This window comes from Apodemus sylvaticus, chromosome 1, assembly GCF_947179515.1.
Source record: "Apodemus sylvaticus chromosome 1, mApoSyl1.1, whole genome shotgun sequence".
Lineage (NCBI taxonomy): Eukaryota > Metazoa > Chordata > Mammalia > Rodentia > Muridae > Apodemus > Apodemus sylvaticus.
In genome coordinates this window covers 74,831,873-74,850,752 of record NC_067472.1, presented here as the reverse complement: position 1 = coordinate 74,850,752, position 18,880 = coordinate 74,831,873, and the positions used below count along the sequence as shown (strand labels likewise).

At 40.3% G+C, this 18,880-nt stretch overlaps 1 protein-coding gene across 8 annotated transcripts in view; it reads left to right on the top strand.

Annotated features, from left to right (window-relative positions):
- Plekha1 (pleckstrin homology domain containing A1) overlaps positions 1 to 18,880 on the top strand; it is a 48,211-nt gene that overhangs the window by 10,751 nt on the left and 18,580 nt on the right. For 7 of the 8 annotated variants that reach the window (XM_052197100.1, XM_052197089.1, XM_052197075.1 and 4 more), the window contains exons 2-5: positions 993 to 1,153; positions 3,879 to 3,935; positions 8,106 to 8,151; positions 15,049 to 15,146. In XM_052197100.1, the coding sequence (XP_052053060.1) occupies positions 1,013 to 1,153; positions 3,879 to 3,935; positions 8,106 to 8,151; positions 15,049 to 15,146 (342 nt within the window). In that variant the 5' untranslated portion in view covers positions 993 to 1,012. Of the gene's footprint in view, positions 1 to 992; positions 1,154 to 3,878; positions 3,936 to 8,105; positions 8,152 to 15,048; positions 15,147 to 18,880 lie in introns of those variants that run through there. The other variant, XM_052197130.1, reaches the window with a different exon arrangement.

Here is an 18,880-nt window from a genome sequence, read left to right as displayed (position 1 = left end):
ATTAGTAGTTGACTATAGGAGAATCTAGTAACTTGATCAGATTTATATAAAATCTTGTCAGTGTTGACTTCTGAGAACTGGAGATGCTGATGTGTACTCATGGGAGTACTTTGAAGATTAAGATTATGCGTAGAAGAGAATCTTCCACAGAGGCTAGCATACAGTGTTAGTCAGTAAATGTTTGCTATTGTGTGAATTTAAAAATACTGTAGGGGATTGGAGAGATGGTTTAAGAGGTTTAAGTGCTACTGTTCTTGTAGAGGACCCAAATTAGAATGCTAGCACTCCTATTAGGCAGCTCCTAACCTCTTCTAACTCTAGCTCCAGGGGATCTGGCACTCTCTGCTGAACTTAGCACCTACACTTGCTTGTGCACACTCTAAGTGTACACACACACACACACACACACACACACACACACACACACACACACAGAGAGAGACACCCCTAATTAAAAATAAAACAAATCAGCCAGGCATGGCAGCGCATGACTTTAATTGTAGCACTGGGGAGGCAGAAGCATGAGGATCTCTGTGAGTTAGAGGCTAGCCTGATCTACACAGTGAGTTTTAGCCCAGCCAGGGGGTATATAGTGTAACCTTGACTTAAACAAACAAACAAAAAATAAATCTTTTAAAAATTTTAAAACCATGAAATAAAAAGCAGATCATCTTGATTTGTGAGGAAATTAAAATTTGAATGGCTAATTTTTAGTTCACTTGGTTTAATTTTAGGGGGAGATCAAGTAAGTTATTTAGCTGGGCAGAAAGGCTCTTTGTCCTCACCAGCTTGACATTGGATTTAGTGTACATTTGTGGCAAGCTTTAGCCCTAAGGGCTTTGTGCTGGTGGTCTGACGTTGGGATGAGCTCCTAGTAACTGGCCTCACCTGAAGTGGAGACTTTGCTTGTGGAATAGACTGCACTGTATCTTGATGTTTGCGTAGGAATTTGTTCTTTCTAGGAGCTTACTGTTAATGTTGTCATTTTACAGTGTAATGTTCAAGCCCAGAAATGCCTTATGTGGATCGACAGAATCGCATCTGTGGTTTTCTAGACATTGAAGAAAATGAGAACAGCGGGAAATTTCTTCGACGGTATTTCATCTTGGATACCAGAGAAGACAGCTTTGTATGGTACATGGATAATCCACAGGTTTGTAAAAACTGAAGCTTTCCTTATAACAGCATAAAGAAGTTGTATTTATCACAGTATTTGATGTAGATGATAAATTTGTCTTCTTCACAGTCCATATTTAGTTTTTTTCTACTGGTTTAGCCTTCTTCCCTGTGACCTGTACTCTTATTTTCAGAGGATAAAATTAGCTTATTTGATTGAAATTAAAATTTATCTCTGAATTTATATTTTCTCCCTCATGTGAGGCAAGTACTGTTTCTAATAGAAAGTGTTTTGACTAATCACCGATTTGAGATGCTCTGCCTAGGACTGTGAGTGTTTCCATTGAAAGAATTACTGAAACATTGATACTGTTGGGCAGATGTAGTTCTTTCATCATGTGACTGAATGTCATTGTGATGAGTCTGTGATGGAAATGGACTTTCAATTTTGTTGTTTCCTTGTAAGTCTCTGGGATAGGTGTAAGAAGCTGAAAAGTACAATCCTGCTTTTACCGGCTGAGGAGAGCTCAGTGAGTAAAGGCACTGAGGCCAGGTCCGAGGAGCTGAGCTGACTCCTGGAATCCACGTGGTAAAAGGAACGAACACATTCCCAAAGCTTGTTCTCTGACCTCCACACATGAGCCATGATGTTCAGGCCCTCCCTCCCACTCTACTGCCCCAGGAAATAGAAGTAAATAATAAACCAGCAAACAAATGAAAGTCCATGTTTTAAGATCAGTGAGAGACCTGAAGTTAAAAATGATCTGTTGAATAGTTGAAAACTTCCTGTTGGTGGAACTTGTTATTTCAAATGAAAATTGTTCTAAAACTAAAAATGGAGATATGTGTCACAGTGAAGTATGTGGAAAGTGACGGATGAGTCTGGCCAGCTTCCTTCCTACCTGGTATGCTGGTTCTACAGCCTGGGAGAGAGCAGGAACTTTAGAAAGGTCACCATGCTTCCCGTGGCCAGAAGCAGATCACTATAACTAATTTCTATTTTTCATTACCTGTATGTATTTTGATATGATAATGTGTAAATATTCATTTATATGTAAGTCTGGGGGTTTCAAAGGATCTTAGTATTAATTTAGTCTCTTCCTTAATAAAGGAAAGCATCTTCAGTTTAGACATAAGTACTGCTAAAGAGCATAGATTATATTCGTAACTGTCAATTACTCCTTTTATATGAGTTAAAATCCAGTTCTTTGGGTCTTTTCACCAGTCTTGATTTAACCCTGTGGCTCTCTACCATGTAGGTTTAGCCCTTTATTTACAGACAATTTTTGAAATTTGAGGGGATGGGTTATATTTTAATCCAGTTTATATTAATTGTGTACTCACATTGTATAGTGAGGCTTTTTAGCTGGCAATGGCATGTTCTGGCAGTGTCCACATAGACCTTCTTGATGACTTTGTTTTATTCCCTCATCCTTGAGTCTGAGGACTGTCCTTAGGAGGCAGCTACCTGGCTGAGCAACTGCATGCTTATTATCTTCATTTACTTGGTCTGCGTCAGTGGGAGAAATAACAGGGCAGCAGAAATCAAAAGTTCATGTTGCCTTCTTTTCCTCAACATATGAATCAGATTGTTGTCTTTTATGGTCTTGGGTATTTAGCTGGGACATGATTCATAGGTAAAACTGAATCTTTGCTATCCTTGGCTGCATAATGAGTTTAAGACCAGCCTGGGCTACATGCAGTACTATCTCAAAACAATAATAAAATAAATATGAAAAAAATATTAAAAAGAGAATCAGTTAATATTTTTGAAAAACAAACACATTTAAAGTAGATTTTGGTATAGCACTTACACCGTTTAAATGTTGTGTTGTTCATCCCTCCCCCCCGCCCCCCCCAACTTTTACACTCATTCTGCCTCCTCTTCCACTGAGTTCTTGAGCCCTGGGAGGAGGGATTTGATGGAGACATCTTTTTTTTGTTTGTTTTGTTTTGTTTTTGGGTTTTTTTTGGATTTGTTTTTTTCGAGACAGGGTTTCTCTGTGTAGCCCTGGCTGTCCTGAAACCACTCTGTAGACCAGGCTGACCTAGAACTCAGAAATCCGCCTGCCTCTGCCTCCCAAGTGCTAGGATTACAGGCGTGCACCACCACCGCCTGGAATGTTTTGCACACTATCTGTCTGTGGATCTCTGTCTGTTCCCATCTGCTGCAGGAGGGAGCGTCTTTGAGGATGGCTGAGTGAGGCTCTGATCTGCTTTCTGCCTGCAGTCAAAAAAACAATATTTTAAAAGAAATATTTGATAAAGAAATTTTACTAGATCAGTGTAAAATAACAATTTTTTAGAACTTAAAACTGTATTGCTTGTGTCTCTAAATATTTTCTCATAGCTTTCATAAATAGAATCTGATGTTATCCGTTTAAGCTCACACACAAAAATAAATTAGTTTAGCTACAATGAGAAAGACAGCTGCTCTTTAGCTGTAGGATACACTATAGTAGAGCAGAGTGAGACTCAGCTGCTTATCCGAGTTGACATCTTTTTGTTTTGTTTCACTTTTTTGCCTTCATGGGCTAGAACCTGGGGCCTCACACGTGCTAGGCAAGTGCTCTACCACAAAGCCACACCCATAGTCCTACTGTGTTATCTTGATGTCAGATCTAGTAAATTTGTAAACTGTATAAATTATATTTATAAAATGTTATTTTAAATTTTTTCAAATATTTTTAGTACATTATATTATCATTATTAAATGAATCAATAATGTTCGTTATTAATTGTATTTTAATAATTATTTTTAGAACCTGCCTTCAGGATCATCACGGGTTGGAGCCATTAAACTTACCTACATTTCAAAGGTAGACTTTATATATTATTTTAAAAATTATTTTTTTTGTTGATCTTTGATATTTGAGACAAAGTCTTAACTGTGCCATTGTGCTGCTGTCTCCTGTGAATTCTGCCCTAGAGAGGAGTGTGGACAGAGCAGAGCAGCTCCTTTCTGTCATTTAGCAGTGATGCTCAGGATCTGGGCATGCTGAGGTTAGCACTTGGCTACTGTTGTTAGGAAGTTCTTTAAGTTGACAAAATGGAAGGAATATGAGTTTAAGTTACAGGATGTGGCAATTTACAGAAGTAATGTTGGCTTTTATGATCTGGTATATGAACTTCAAAAAGGGGAAATTGTTAAGGTCAGTTGCAGACCTGTAATCTAGCTGTCAGGGAAGTAGAGGCAGGATTGAGAACTTGAGGCCAGCTTTCATTACCTACCAAGATGTTGTCTGAAAACTAAATGATAAATAGAGCAGGAGAGAAGTCACTGACATGCTGTCTTGAAAGTTCTGGGGAAGAGTTTTTAAGTTTATATTACTTGTTAAACATTTTCCCAACTTTTAAAAATCCATTGCCTCTGACATTTTGTTTATATATTTTTCAGATTTTTACTTTTATTGTGTATGTGCGCCTGTGCATGTGCACAAATATTATGCATATGGGTACCTGCCAAGGCCAGAAAAGGGCATTGGTCGGTCCCCTGGGGCTGAAGTTAGGTGGTTGTGAGCCACCTGGCACACAGGTGTTGGGAACTGAGACTGGGGTCTCTGAAAGAGCCACAAGTGCTCTTAACTTGAGCTGTCTCTCCAGCTCCTGTGTTTGATTTTGAGGAAAATGTGCACTGTCTTTATGTTGAAGGGATAAGGTGGTTTTCCTTTTTACTTCGATTTACTAATTTATGTTTCTTAAAATTGATTTTGTAGTACTGAATTTTAATTTTCAAAAATTTGGATTATTTATTTGTTTAATAGCTTTTTTGTTTGTCTTTGCTTTTTTTATTCAATATATTCTTAATTTACATTTCAAATGATATCCCTTTTCCTGGCTCCCCCTCCCCGAAAGTCCCATTAGCCCTCTTCCCTCCCCCTGTTCCCCAATCACCCCCTTCCCAGTTTCCTATCCTGGTATTCCCCTACACTGCTGCACTGAGCCTTTCCAGGACTAGGGGCCTCTCCTTCCTTCTTGGGCATCATTTGATATGTAAATTGTGTCTTGGGTATTTTGAGCTTCTGGGCTAATATCACACTTATCAGTGAGTGCATACCATGTGTGTTCTTTTGTGATTGGGTTACCTCACTCAGGGTGACATTCTCCACTTCCACCCACTTGCATAAGAATTTCATGAATTTATTTTTTTAATAGCTGAGTAGTATTCCATAGTGTAAATATACCACATTTTCTGTATCCATTCCTCTGTTGAGGGACATCTGGGTTCTTTCCAGCTTCTGGCTATTATAAATAGGGCTGCTATGAACATGGTGGAGCATGTGTCCTTATTACATGCTGGGGAATCCTCTGGGTATATATGCTCAGGAGTGGTATAACAGGGTCCTCCAGTAGTATCATGTCCAGTTTTCTGAGGAACTGCCAGACTGATTTCCAGAGTGGTTGTACCAGCTTGCAACCCCACCAGCAGTGGAGGAGTGTTCTTCTTTCTTTGCATCCTCTCCAGCACCTGTTTTTTCCTGAGTTTTTGATCTTAGCCATTCTCACTGGTGTGAGGTGAAATCTCAGGGTTGTTTTGATTTGCATTTCTGTGATGGCTAAGGATGTTGAACATTTCTTTAGGTGCTTCTCAGGCATTCGATATTCCTCAAGTGAAAATTCTTTGTTTAGCTCTGTACCCCATTTTTTAATAGGGTTATTTGGCTCTCTGGAGTCTACCTTCTTGAGTTCTTTGTATTTCTTGGATATTAGCCCTCTGTCGGATGTAGGGTTGGTAAAGATATTTTCCCAATTTGTTGGTTGCCGGTTTTTTGTCCTTTTGACAGTGTCTTACACTTTGCCTTACAAAACTTTGTAATTTTATGAGGTTCCATTTGTCAATTCTTGATCTTAGAGCATAAGCTATTGGTGTTCTGTTCAGGAAATTTTCCCCTGTGCCCATGTGCTCAAGGCTCTTCCCCAGTTTCTTTTCTATTAGTCTCATTGGAACTCACAATGTAGACTAGTCTAGCCTTGATTCAGGGATCCACTTACCTCTGCCTCTAGAGTGCTGGGATAAAAGCCATTTCTGGACTGGCTCATATATTTACTTATTTACTTACTTGTATATGTTTATGTATTTGTTTGTTTGTTTTGTTTAGACCCGGTGTCTCTAAGTAGTCTTGACCTGCCTTGGAGCTTACTCTAAGCTGGCCTTGAACTCTCAGAGATAGAGCTGCCTCTGCCTTTTAAGTGCTGGGATTAAAGGTGTGGGGCATGACAACTGTTTGTTTTTAGTGTTTTGTAAAGTTAAGGTTAAGTTACTGAGGTGTTAGCCTTGGGGGTTTGTCTGTGTCTGTAACTTTGTTTACACAATAGCTATGAGCAATTTTTTGGTAACTTAAAATATGAGGTTCAAATGGAAGTGATACACTTAGTATTGTTGATGGTAATAACACATGTAGTACTGCTATTAATGATAGTGACTCAGTATTGATGAGCTAATACCGTGGTCTTGTGACAGGCATGGATTGCTTTAATAGTACACCAATTTACAGATGTGTCTCTATTTAAGACACCTATCTTTTTACAGGCATTTGTTCTCATTGCCAAAGTAGATTTCTGTTGTTCCTTAGACTAAATATGTAATAAGTTATATATTTAAACAGAATAAACAGTTCAGCTTAAGTTGAATTGTTAAATTTTAGGAAACGTTTTTGGTTTTTTTGAGACAGGATTTCTCTGTGTAGCCCTGGCTGTCCTGGAACTCACTCTGTAGACCAGGCTGGCCTTGAACTCAGAAATCCACCTGCCTCTGCCTCTGCTGAGATTACAGGTGTGCGCCACCACGCCCAGCGAACACATATTTTCTGTAAATTGAAACATTGAAAAAGTTTTTCAGAGTAGCTGGCAACCTGCCTCCTGGAGAGGTGGTTACTGGGAGAAGTAGGATTCCACTGTAAGACTGAACTCTGACCCCAGTTTGGCTTGGATGCCATAGTCCTTGTACCCTAGGATGCAAGCACATTGCCAGGTGCTTTCACTGGCAACAGAGTAATGTGGAAAGAGTTAGCTGAAATTAGCTGATGAGAATGCGATGCTACCTATAACTCATATTGCCTTGTATTTTAAGATGGGAGATTGTTCTTGAAATGAAGTATTAGTTAGCTCAGGGAAACAGGCAGGGAGTGGCCACTGTTTCTCCTTCACTGATCCTGTCACAATGTAACTTTTTTGTTCAGTTCCTCTCTTTCCTCTCTGTCTGCAGCTTTTACTGTAGTTTGCATTGTACAGTTTTATTGTTCCAGTTTAGGCATGCTGTTTTTCCCTACAGTTTATTCCTAGAACAAACTTCGTCATGACTGGGCTGTGAGTCATTGGGATTCATCAGAACTTAGACTAGAATTCATTGTGAAATATAAAATATGGGTTCTGTCACAGGGAAACAGCCCAGCAGTGGTAATCAATAGGGATCTGAAGGCTGCGTACTCAGAGGGACAGTACTAAAGTAGTGCAGCTGGTTGTTTGACCTTGTGAGGTGAGCTGTTCTGCATTTAATGACCCAGCGCCAGTGGAGATGGAATGCCATGTTGACCTCTCAAAGACCTTAAGGCCTTCTGGAGTCTTGGACTTCAGATAAACAAGCGCACAGTTCACCATCTTTGCTTACTGTTGGCTGCCAACATAAAAATGTTAGGTTTGGGAATGAATATTCATAGTTTCTGTATTCTTTGAGGGCATGTTGTAGGTCATGCCAGGTGACATACACAGATAGTATTTGTGGGACATAATGTCCGCTGATATGCTTTCAACTTCTTCACGTTTCCTGGAGAAAAGAAATATATTCAAAGAAAATGTGGAAGCATCATTTGTCTTATATTGCAGTTGGGACCCAGATTCTGTATCTAATTTGCTATCTTTAGGTTGCTTTTAAATTTTAATTTCAGGTTGGTATGCAAAGTGAGAAATTGTGCACGTGGAAGATTGCATAGTATTATAGATGGAATATTGTAATGTGCGGAGGAGTAACTCAGTTCTCTTTTTCTTACTAGGTTAGCGATGCAACTAAGTTAAGGCCAAAGGCAGAGTTTTGTTTTGGTAAGTAGCCATGTTTACATTATTTTATTTTCTAAATGATATCATCCCACCAACCTCCTCTTAGTTGTTTTTAAAATATGTTTGTGTGCGTGTGTGAGTGTGTGTGTGTGTGAGAGAGAGAGAGTATGAGTGTGCATGCACATAAGTGTCACTGTGCTGATGTAGACAGTGGAGAATAATTTAGGAGTCAATTACCACAGGTGGCTTCAAGGGATTGAACTCAGACTCAGCGCCTTTACTTGCTGAGCTGTCTTGCCAACCCTGCTTATAATTTTGTTAGGCTGATAAAATTTTTATCATATTATAAAGGACAATAGCCACAAGACATAAACCTATGGCTTAATGAATAAGTCTGTGAGAAATTCCTTCTCAACCATCATCCCAAGTGAGGGCTGAAACTTTGACTCTGGCTGCCAAGAGTTCCTCCCTCTTCTCTTCAGCAGTATTTTAGGTAGGTTTTAGCTCTGTGCCTTGTTTTCTCTGTTGACCACATAAATAATGCAGTGGACTTGGTCTTTTGTGAGGACAGGAGATATTTACAACTGGAGGCAGGAGACATTGAGGGTGGTAAATGGATGAACAGGTAGGTGCTTACTGAAGCCTAGGACACGTTGGGTTGTGGGAGAATGTGAAGTGTTGGTGCTGGCGGACTGACAACATAAAATGCCTGTGGCTGCCATCCCATCAGCATTGTTGCAGCCATCACTAGATAGAGGGACATAGAGTCAGGGATGCTCCCGTGAAAGAGGGAGGACACCCATCGGGCACCAAGTCAATTGCAGATCAGTTGCCATGAGAAGAAATAAGACCTGATGGGCAAAGGTGTACAAGGGAGCACGAGGTGTGTGAACTGGAAGCAGACATCAGTGTGGCGTGGTGTGATGACCAGTGCAGGTTGTTATTTTGAGAAAGGGAAGAAAGTAGAGAGCTCCCGAAATGAGTGAGGATACTGGCAGGAGCATGGGAGTTAAGCAGCTAGATGAGTCATGTGGCTTTTGAACTACTGTACTTAAGGTCATAATCTGGGATGGAACCGATGGTGGTGAGAGAAACTAGAAGACTAGTAGAAAAAAATGTACAGAGACTTGGAGACTTGGCAGCCATTTAGGCAGATTCCATCTCCTGGCTATTATGAATAGTACTAACATGGTTTGCAGGTGACTCTTTTGTATGCTGATTTTATTCTTTTAGGCATATGCCCAGAAGTAGTGCTTTGTTTTGTTTTTCATATATGTGGAAAGTAGAGGTAAAAATGGCCTGAAAGTAGAAGAGGTCAGGAAAGAAGAGAAAACAGTGTGCAACAGGATCCTGGGGCGTGACGCTTAATCTTGATTGTTAAGTTGGTGGAATTTAGAACTACCATGAAAACAACTCTGTAACAGAGGTGGGAAGATCATCCTCATGTGGGTAGTCTATTACATGTCTTGAAGAGGCAGTGAGCAGAGCACACCAGTTGGCCATTCTCTGCTTCTTGACTGCAGATGCAGTGTGACCCACCACCTCCTCTTCCCATTACCATGCCTTCCATTGGCTGTTATCACCCGGGGCTGAAGCCCGAAAGAAAAAGTCCTTCCTCCCTCCCTCCCTCTTCCCTCCCTCCTTCCCTCCCTCTCTCCTTCCTTCCTTCCTTAAATTGCTTTTTCAGATATTTTGTTGTTGCAGTGAGGCAGGTAACTAAAACATGGAGCAGCAGGGAGCATGGCCATACTCCCTGGCACAGCGAGACCACTTGGCTTTTACAATTAATGCGCTTTAATAAGTGGAGAAATTTAGAGTGTGTTAAGAGAGTCAGTGGTACATCAAACAAGATTGCTACCCTCTCTACATATAGTGATGGAAGGGACAGAAGTTAAGATTGACCAATTGGTATAAAAAGGGACCGTTGAAGTTTAAAGGAAAAGGTACTTTGAGGGGAGAGTTAATGTTAATGTTTAAGTTCTTTGCTCTTTTCAGTGTGTAAGGGTGACTTTGTCCTGCAGTTTGATGTTTAGAGTAGTATCTGATCGCAGCCACATGTATCCAAAAAGAGAAGCTGTTATGAATAGACTGAAGTTAGCAGCTCAAGAGGCCTACAAAGAAACTCTTGTAAAAGTTAGACATTCACTGCAGATTAGAATTACAGTTATTAAATAGGAGAATGTTTCAGAGCCTAGTAATTGAAAGGTATCAGGGCTCATCAACTAACAGAGAACTTTGATAGTTTGAGAGACTAGTATAAACTCAACATCCATAGTCATTGGGCCCAGTTAGAATAGTGATTTTAGTTGAAATCAAAGATTAAGACGAACTTCTTGTTAAGTCCCTGTGATGGTTTGATTGATAGTGGCAGCATATCTCTAATTACCCAGAAACAGTGGGAATGAGAAATATTCAAACCTTACCTTTGATAATGGGAGGGCACTTGAGCAGGTGATCCCCGGTAATAAATATGGAAGCGACTGGGAGAATGGTAGCTAAGTTTGCAGAGCAGAGAAAGACCAGTGAAGAGCTAACCATTTGGTGTCCTGTCCCACCTTTCTTTAATAGGCTTAGGTAATGGTGCTTGTTTGGGGAATGAGGGAAGCTACAGAAGGGGGAAGTTGGGGGGTACTAAGAACAGGTTCTTTGTTTGGATGTCTTTAGAAGAACAGTAACAACAAAACAGCCTCTAGTCTCTGGCTCCAATCTGGCTCCTGTGGGCAGCCACCCTTCCCCCAGCCCAGCAGGGAATGGGATGTGTGGTGTCTCCAGAAATAGAAACTAACACTAATCCCAGAGAAGGCAAGGAATGAGGGATGAAACTGGAAAGGAGGATTAAAGAGAATCTGAATACTGAATGCAGCCCTGTCCCTGCAGCTCCAGGGAACCTGCAGCCAGCTGCTGCCAGCGATCTTTGGGTAGAGCCTGCCTATCCTCAAGAACTGAGGAATGATGCTGACATCTGGATATTTCCACTAGGAGAGCTTGCTGATAGTGAGCGAGCTGTGCAAGGGTGCAACCTAAGAGGGTACAGCCAGCCTTTTAGTCCTCCTTTAAGACAGTAACAGACAGGCCAGATTACTTAGTATTTGAGGAGAGTTATCAGACAGAAAAAGAAACAAGTAATGTAAAACTCAGGAGAAAAAAATTTTTAAAAAAGGAAAAAAAGTGGAATCAGCAGAAGTTAAAAGTGGTAATAGAGAAAGCTGTGTGGCAATCTCACTTAGAAACCTCCAGTCTCAGCATTCAGGAGGATGGCAGGCCCCAGGCCAGTCTGGATTACATACTGAGCCACTTTCTCAAAAATTAATTGATTAATTAATAGAGGAAGAGAAAACCGGGGAAGTGAGAAAGGACCTGATATGGCCATACTTGAGCCACAGCCACTTGATAACATGAAACTCTTGCTTAAACAGCTTGGCAGCTTGGAGCGGTTCTGGCTTTGTGTTTGTAGTAGTCAAGGCTTTCTCGTCCTCTCCTGGTCTGCCGTATTTCCTGCATTTCATACACACCTCTTTCCAGTAATTCATGCTCTTTGGAAATCTGAAGATGGTGATAGAGAGGAATATTGTGTCCATTTCTTTACACTGTCGCTGTCTCTCTGGGAAAGGCATCATCGATGAGATCAGGGCTCAGACTAGACTGTTCTGCAGCCCTGTATAAGCTATAAGCTGTGCTGATTGATTCCTGGCTTCTTAGTTTGTAGCAGATGTCTGCGCTCTTGTCATTTAATAAAAGCATGTGAGATTTTACTCAAACCACAAGTTATGCCAAGAGTGGCAGGTTTTTGTTTGTTTTAGTTTTTAGTATTGGGCGATAGAGATGCAATCCAGAGCCTGTGCATGGTTAGCCAACTTTGAGCTGTATCTCAGACTGCAAGGAGATTTTTAAGTTAGTTATATTAGCCTCTTTTTTTCCTTAAAAAGACCCTTATATAAATATTTCTCATTAGAAGTATGTGTATTTGCTTTGTGCCAGCTGTTGTAGTACATTATTAGATTTATTTTTATTTATTTATTTATTTATTTTTATTTTTTGGTTTTTAGGGTTTTTGGATTTGGTTTTTTTCGAGACAGGGTTTCTCTGTATAGCCCTGGCTGTCCTGGAACTCACTCTGTAGATCAGGCTGGCCTCCAACTGGGATTACAGGCATGCACCACTACCGCCCGGCTAGATTATTTTTTTTAAGCTTACTATTTTGTGTTTGTGAGTGCTTTCCTTGCATGTATGTCTGGGCACCAGGTGTGTGCCTGATGGTGCTTGTCAGATTTCCCTGGGACTGGAGTTACAGACAGTTGTAAATGGCTTCAAACAATATTTTGGAGAAGTTTTGAAAGCATTCTGGACTGCTGAAGTTAACAAAAGCAGCTGTTGATAGACCAGTGTCCTTGGGAGTTCCTAGTTGTACTGACACACACACACACACACACACACACACACACACACATTTTTTTTTTAATTTTCCATTAGTATAAAAGTTCAATTGACAGGGTTTTTTTTTTTTTTTTCAGATGAATTTTTCTGTGGCACTTCATGGAGTGTACTTTGACTTCTTCCTTGCGACCCTAAGCTTAGTCAGGGAACTCTGATTAGAGTGCCTCGCTCTCATGCACAGTTCCAAAGTCTTGTGTATTTGAAAAATAATTTGGCTTTTCCCTTGAGGGTTTTTATTTCTTAGTCATATTCATCTTCTCTTAGTCATATTCATCTGAGTGCTAGTATATTAGTTATTCAGTGTTGTGGTGGAGACTCTTCAAAGTTTTTTGTTTTCATTTGGTTTTGAGACAGGGTCCTCCCTCACTCTGTAGTTCTGGCTGTCCTAGAACTCACAGTGTTGACCAGGCTGGCCTTGGACTCACAGATACTGGCCTGCCTTTGCCTCCCAGAGTTCTGGGATTAAAAGTGTTTGCTATGGCACCTGGCCTTGGGAGTTGATATTTGGACAATTTCAATATTGTGGCTATTCAATATGCCTTGGCTCATATTGTAGTATTTGATTTTCTATACAAATGCATATGATATAAATAGATGTGATTGAAGAGCCCCTTATGGCTTGTAGACAGCTGTTTGCAGATGTGTTTCATGAAGTAGATAGTCTCAGGCCCCAAGGGGCTATTTGTGTATTTCATAAAAAGTGTGCCTTTAATCCTAGAATTTGGAAGGCAGAGCCTGGTGGATCTCTATGAATTTGAGGCTAGCCTGGTCTGCATATTGAGGATGTAGGCCAGCCAAGGATACAGAATGAGACTGTATCTCAAAAGAAAAAAGGGTTGTTTTATATATTTTTGTTGTTGCTTTTTTAGTTTGGTTTGGTTTGGTGTGTGTGTGAGTGTGTGTGTGTGTGTGTGTGTGAGTGTGTGCACACGCACGCGCGCATGTGGAAAAGCTCCAAGTGTATTTAAAATTGAATACAGATATTATTTTTGGGCTAAAACTGTTTTAGAGGCTAAAACATAAAGATGTTTATAAGCCTAAGTTATGGAGGTTTTCAAATATATGAAATCTATAAGATTAAAGGGAAAACTGATAGAATATTTGTTTTATCAAAGATACCAAATCAAAGTGAGAATTCCTGACAGACAGGGAAAGTGCTTGTGATAAAGCAATCAGTAGAAACTCTCCTGCAGATCAGTAAATTACAGCTCAAGAGAAGTGAGCAAAAGAATATACAAAACCAGTGGAGCAAATACAGCTCTCTCTCTCTCTCTCTCTCTCTCTCTCTCTCTCTCTCTCTCTCTCACACACACACACACACACACACACACACACACACACAACTTAAATTTAAATTCAAATGAGGTCTGGTTATCTACTAATTGGCAGCTAATTAGGTCACAAATAGAGTGCTGTATAATGAGGGTCTGTTGAATAGAAACACCATTTGAGGCATTTCTCAGTCCCAAGGTAATTATTGCAGGTGGTTAGATGTTGCAGTGACTCACACATGGGAGGCAGCCTGAAATGCTTCCTTCTGGGGCTAGGAGATAGGAGCAAAGACATAAGACAAAGCCTTAGATCTGGAGGAGCTGCTACCAGGAAGCTATGAAATAAAGGTTTAAACTCAGCTTTAAGACTGTAAAGCCAGGATGTATATTTAGCACAGACGCTAATAACGATACAGATGAGAGGTATTAGAAACCTGTGTACACAATTGGAAAGACGCTTCTTCTGTATAGGGATTCAGGTTTTGCTTTTGTTTTTGTTTTTTCCCCGAGACAGGGTTACTCTCTGCATCAGCCTTGGCTGTCCTGGAACTTGCTTTGCAGACCAAGCTGTCCTCAAAGTCACAGAGATCCACCTGCCTCTGCCTCCTGAGTGCTGGGATTAAAAGCATGAACCATCATAAAAAGAAAAATTTAAAGTTATGTTTTAATAACTTTAAACATTAAAAACTATTTTATTAGTATGGGTATTTTTCCTGGCATGTATGTCTGTGTACCATTTATATGCAGTGCTCAGAGACTAGAATATAGTGGATCCCCTGGAACAGGAGGATCAGACAGTTGTGAGCTGTCAAGTGGGTGCTGAGAATTAAAGCCTGGTCCCCTGGAAGTATAGCCAGTGCTCTTAACTGCTGAGCCATCTTTCTAGTCCCCCCAAAACAAAATTTTTAAATGTTAATTCTCTGTGACTCAGTAAGTCTGTAGGAAGAAAATTATTCCTCAGAAATACTGGCCGAAGTGTGAAGGAATCCTAAGTGATATTTCATTGCAATAGCCTGTGTTACCTGAAGTGTGCATCCTTGAAGGACTGACTCATTAGTTAGCAGTATACTTGTTTAGTGAAGACTGGCTGTAAAAGACTTTTGCCTGTGTAACTTAGCGATGAAAACAGTGTTTTATATTTTGTAAAATCCAAGAGTTGGAGTAAAACTTTTACAGATGTTCTAAACAGAATTTAGAGGTAACAAATATAATATTTCATATACTTTTTTGACAGTTATGAATGCAGGAATGAGAAAATACTTTCTACAAGCTAATGATCAGCAGGACTTAGTGGAGTGGGTAAATGTCTTGAACAAAGCTATAAAAATTACAGTAAGTATATATTTTTTTTGAAAAACTTTCCTTTATAGAAGTAATGTTTACATTATAAAAATGTGCCTAATGTCCTCAGCTTACCAACAGGTTGCATATTCAAGCTTGGTTTAAAAGATGAGCCATTTTCTAGTGTGTGGGGACTTAGGGCCTTTGAATGGCATTCACTTGTGTCCCTAGGGAGGATCCACATTGCTCTGCGTGTGATTGTGCTTTTGTTTTGCATCTAGAGTAGGATAAGAGGCTTTGGCCACCTATTACAAGGATGGCATAAACATTCTTCATTTCTAATCCATGACTGGCAAAGGAGAAAGTAGGATGTGGACTAGGGAAGGTTCAAGTATAGAGAATGAGTCTGAAGGGCTGTGGTAACCAGAGGGTCCTGCCTGTGTGAAGTTCTAGTGATGCTGAGGCTCTAAACTCCTTCTCTCCTCTGCCTTTTCCCCTGGAGTTCCAGGGCCTGCTGATCTTCCTTCCTGCTGATGCTACAGTAACTGCTGTTAAAAATGATCACCAGTACTTACTGATTACTTAGACTGTGCCAGCAGGCAGGCTTCAGATGGAAGTTTTCTCTTAGCTTTCCAAAAAGGTGAGCTGTGGGTCTAGAACCTAGGCAGTTTATTGGTCCCTGGACCCTGAGTCTGCTGTGAAATGCACAAAGAACCCCTTCTTAAAGTCAGCGAAGCTTCTCTGAGCAAGTGCAGTGCACATGGACTGCCTCTCTGCACCTTCCCTCCTTACAGAGCAGACCGCCTGGAAGGCTAGGGGGGGCTCCTCCTGCTGGGGCTGTTCTCACCCAGTGCTGTCATTTACTGTCCTTATCTACTCATAGCCAAAGAGCATGTGCCCTGAAAATCAATCCATGATGTCCTCATCTAAAGTGAATGAGTCCATGTTCATGCCACACTGCAGCAGAGCTGAGATAGCCAGCCAAGGCTGTTCTCAGTTAGGTCACATTTTTTTGTATTGCACCAGAACAGCTTGTTACCACATGACAGAAAACACCCACACACCACATCTGATCTGTACGTGAAGCAGAAGTTATTTTGGGGCTTGTGCAGTTTCAGGAAAGCAATATTTTGAACAGATTCAGAAGTTTATGTTCTTACAAGGTTTTCGTTGATCATTTTGAGCTCCAATAAATATTCCCTACCCAGAAGTTGTCTTTATGAAGACTGTATGTAGTACTTTTCTGAATTCATTTTTCACAGTTTACAGTAATAAGCAGAACTATTTGAAGAAAAGTAGAATGAACAGACTCAGCATTTTACCAAGTTGGAATGCTTGAATTGTTACTTCATTCATTTGTGGAACTAAGGTTTTCATTTGCCATTGCAAAATTTTCAGCACAAAGGAGAAACTAGCAATGTTTAAGGTATAACCTTTAATTAACTCTTGTGATCTTGCAGCTTTATTTTATGTGACATTTTTACTGTTTTTAGATGAATCTTGATAATGATTTTCATGATTTTATAGTTCATATTTAGAAAAGTATAAATACAAGTGGGGTACAGAAATATCAGTGAAGTAAGTGATGTGAATATAGGACTGGTCATTGACTGGAGCCAATGCTAGGCAAACAGGAGAATGAGAGAATCCCAGGCTTTAATAAGCTATGTTTTGTTGGCGCTGGAGAGATGACTCAGTGGTTAAGAGCACTGGCTGCTCTCACAGAGAACCTGGGTTTGGTTTCCTATAGCCACATGACTGCTCATCTGTAACTTCAGTTTAGGGGATGCATACAATGCTACTATCTTCTGGTCTGCAGCTACAAGGCATTCAGGTGGTACAGACATGTAGTCAAAATACCCATACACACTCAATTTTTTTTTTTTTGATTTGGTTTTTTTGAGACAGGGTTTCTCTGTATAGCCCTGGCTGTCCAGGAACTCACTCTGTAGACCAGGCTGGCCTCGAATTTAGAAATCCGCCTGCCTCTGCCTCCCAGAGTGCTGGGACTACAGGCATGCGCCACCACCGCCCGGCTCCACATACAATTTTTAAAAAATAGGTATTTTGTTATATTCTTTAGAATAAAATTTCTACCAGTTTAGACTTTATAGGTAGGCATTTTGCACATTAAGTATATTGGAGTGCAATGTCTAATTTCATATTTAAATGGACAATAATTTACTACGTCTAGGATCTTTGAAAAATTAACATTCCCCATTTTAGTACACGTGTAGTTTACCTTCCTCTTGAACCATTCCAAATGACATTTCGATCAACTAATTTAGTGGTTTGCTGAGTACTATGTAATCTATACGTTTAAGAATTACAGTTTGTTTTTCAGAGTGTGGTTTCAGCTCAGGGATTGTTCGAGCATGGTGATGAGTTGAGTGCATTTGTAGCAGTGTCCTGACATATTGCACTGCCCTTCACAGCTATAGGCTGTGTAACATTGTAGATTCTTTCCTCAGTACCTAAAACAAGTTATAAAAGGTCAATCTTAAAAGAAATAATCTTGAAGGATACTTTTACTGACTTGAGTTTTAAAAGTAAAAATTGGAAGCAGGCTTTCAAATATGTGTTAGTGTACTGTCAGTGTAGTCGCTCCTGGTCTCTTCCTGGTGGAGAGAGTGGTGAAGACGACCATAGTTTTTTCTTAAGCAGAAGTCCACTATTTCTAGAATGTCTTTTTTCACCATAAGTTCTAACTTGCAAACTAGTCTTTTAAAGTTGTAGCAGAAATCTTACGGTTATTTTTTTTTTAAATGACAACTGGGACAAGTAAGGTGAATATTCATTTAAAGAACGACCTTGCTGCCCTGCAGTGTTAACCAGGCCTTTGCTAGCCAGGCAGGTCAGATGGAGAGACTGCAGATCTTGCCAACTAGGAATTCATCAAATGCTTTAGGTTGGTTCTGTCCTTTAGCTCTGCTCTCATCCCTGCCGAGTGGAATTTCACTCCCCTGTAACTTTTAAGAGGTCTGTAGCTTTTTATTTATGTTAGTCATAAATGCTGGCGTCTGTTTTACTCAGTTTTCCTTCTCATTATTTTCTTGTCTGATATTGGAACATTCTTTTCAGGGTCACAGTAAATGCCTGCTAAGAACACATTTAGATCCCTCCTAAGAAGTAGTCCCATAAGAAGCAGGGAAGAAGCAATGGGACTGCAGCTTGTTTGGTGCCCGCCTGTCCTCTGCCCTTGGATTGGGCCCTCTGATGCTCATTCAGTTTGCTGATTTGCATGTGGGGTGGGGGTTCTTTATCTTAGTGTTTGGATTTGACTCACTTTCATTCAGAGTTGCTTTTGTAAATTCTAAGGGAGCTACTTTATTTCTGAATTCTTTGAGAACAAGGTAAACTGTAGTTCAAGTGTTGGGAATTGTGCTCTGCTTAGACTTCATTAGAGGGCTGTCAGCAGAGGGCCAGTTGCACAGGAAAGAATTTTTAGCATGACCTGTTTTGTTTGTATTAAGTACTTTTCAGAAATCCTTAGGAGTAGCAGAACCCTCACCTGGAGGATTATGGCTGCTCCTTTGCAGGTCACCACAGATCACCAGTCTTAGGTCATCTGCTGGACAGATGAACTCTGCCTCAGATTCCCTTAGCATTGTGGTTTGCGGGTTTCAGTGAGTTAACAGGACCACACTTTGTAAAATGACTGAAATAAATTGTGTGATTCTAGAAAATGTACTAGATTTCATCTGCAAGTTGTTGTAGTGTGTGGTATCTTAATTCTAGCCAACACTTTGTCTACTATTAGGAGGCACATAGAATATGGCTGCAGA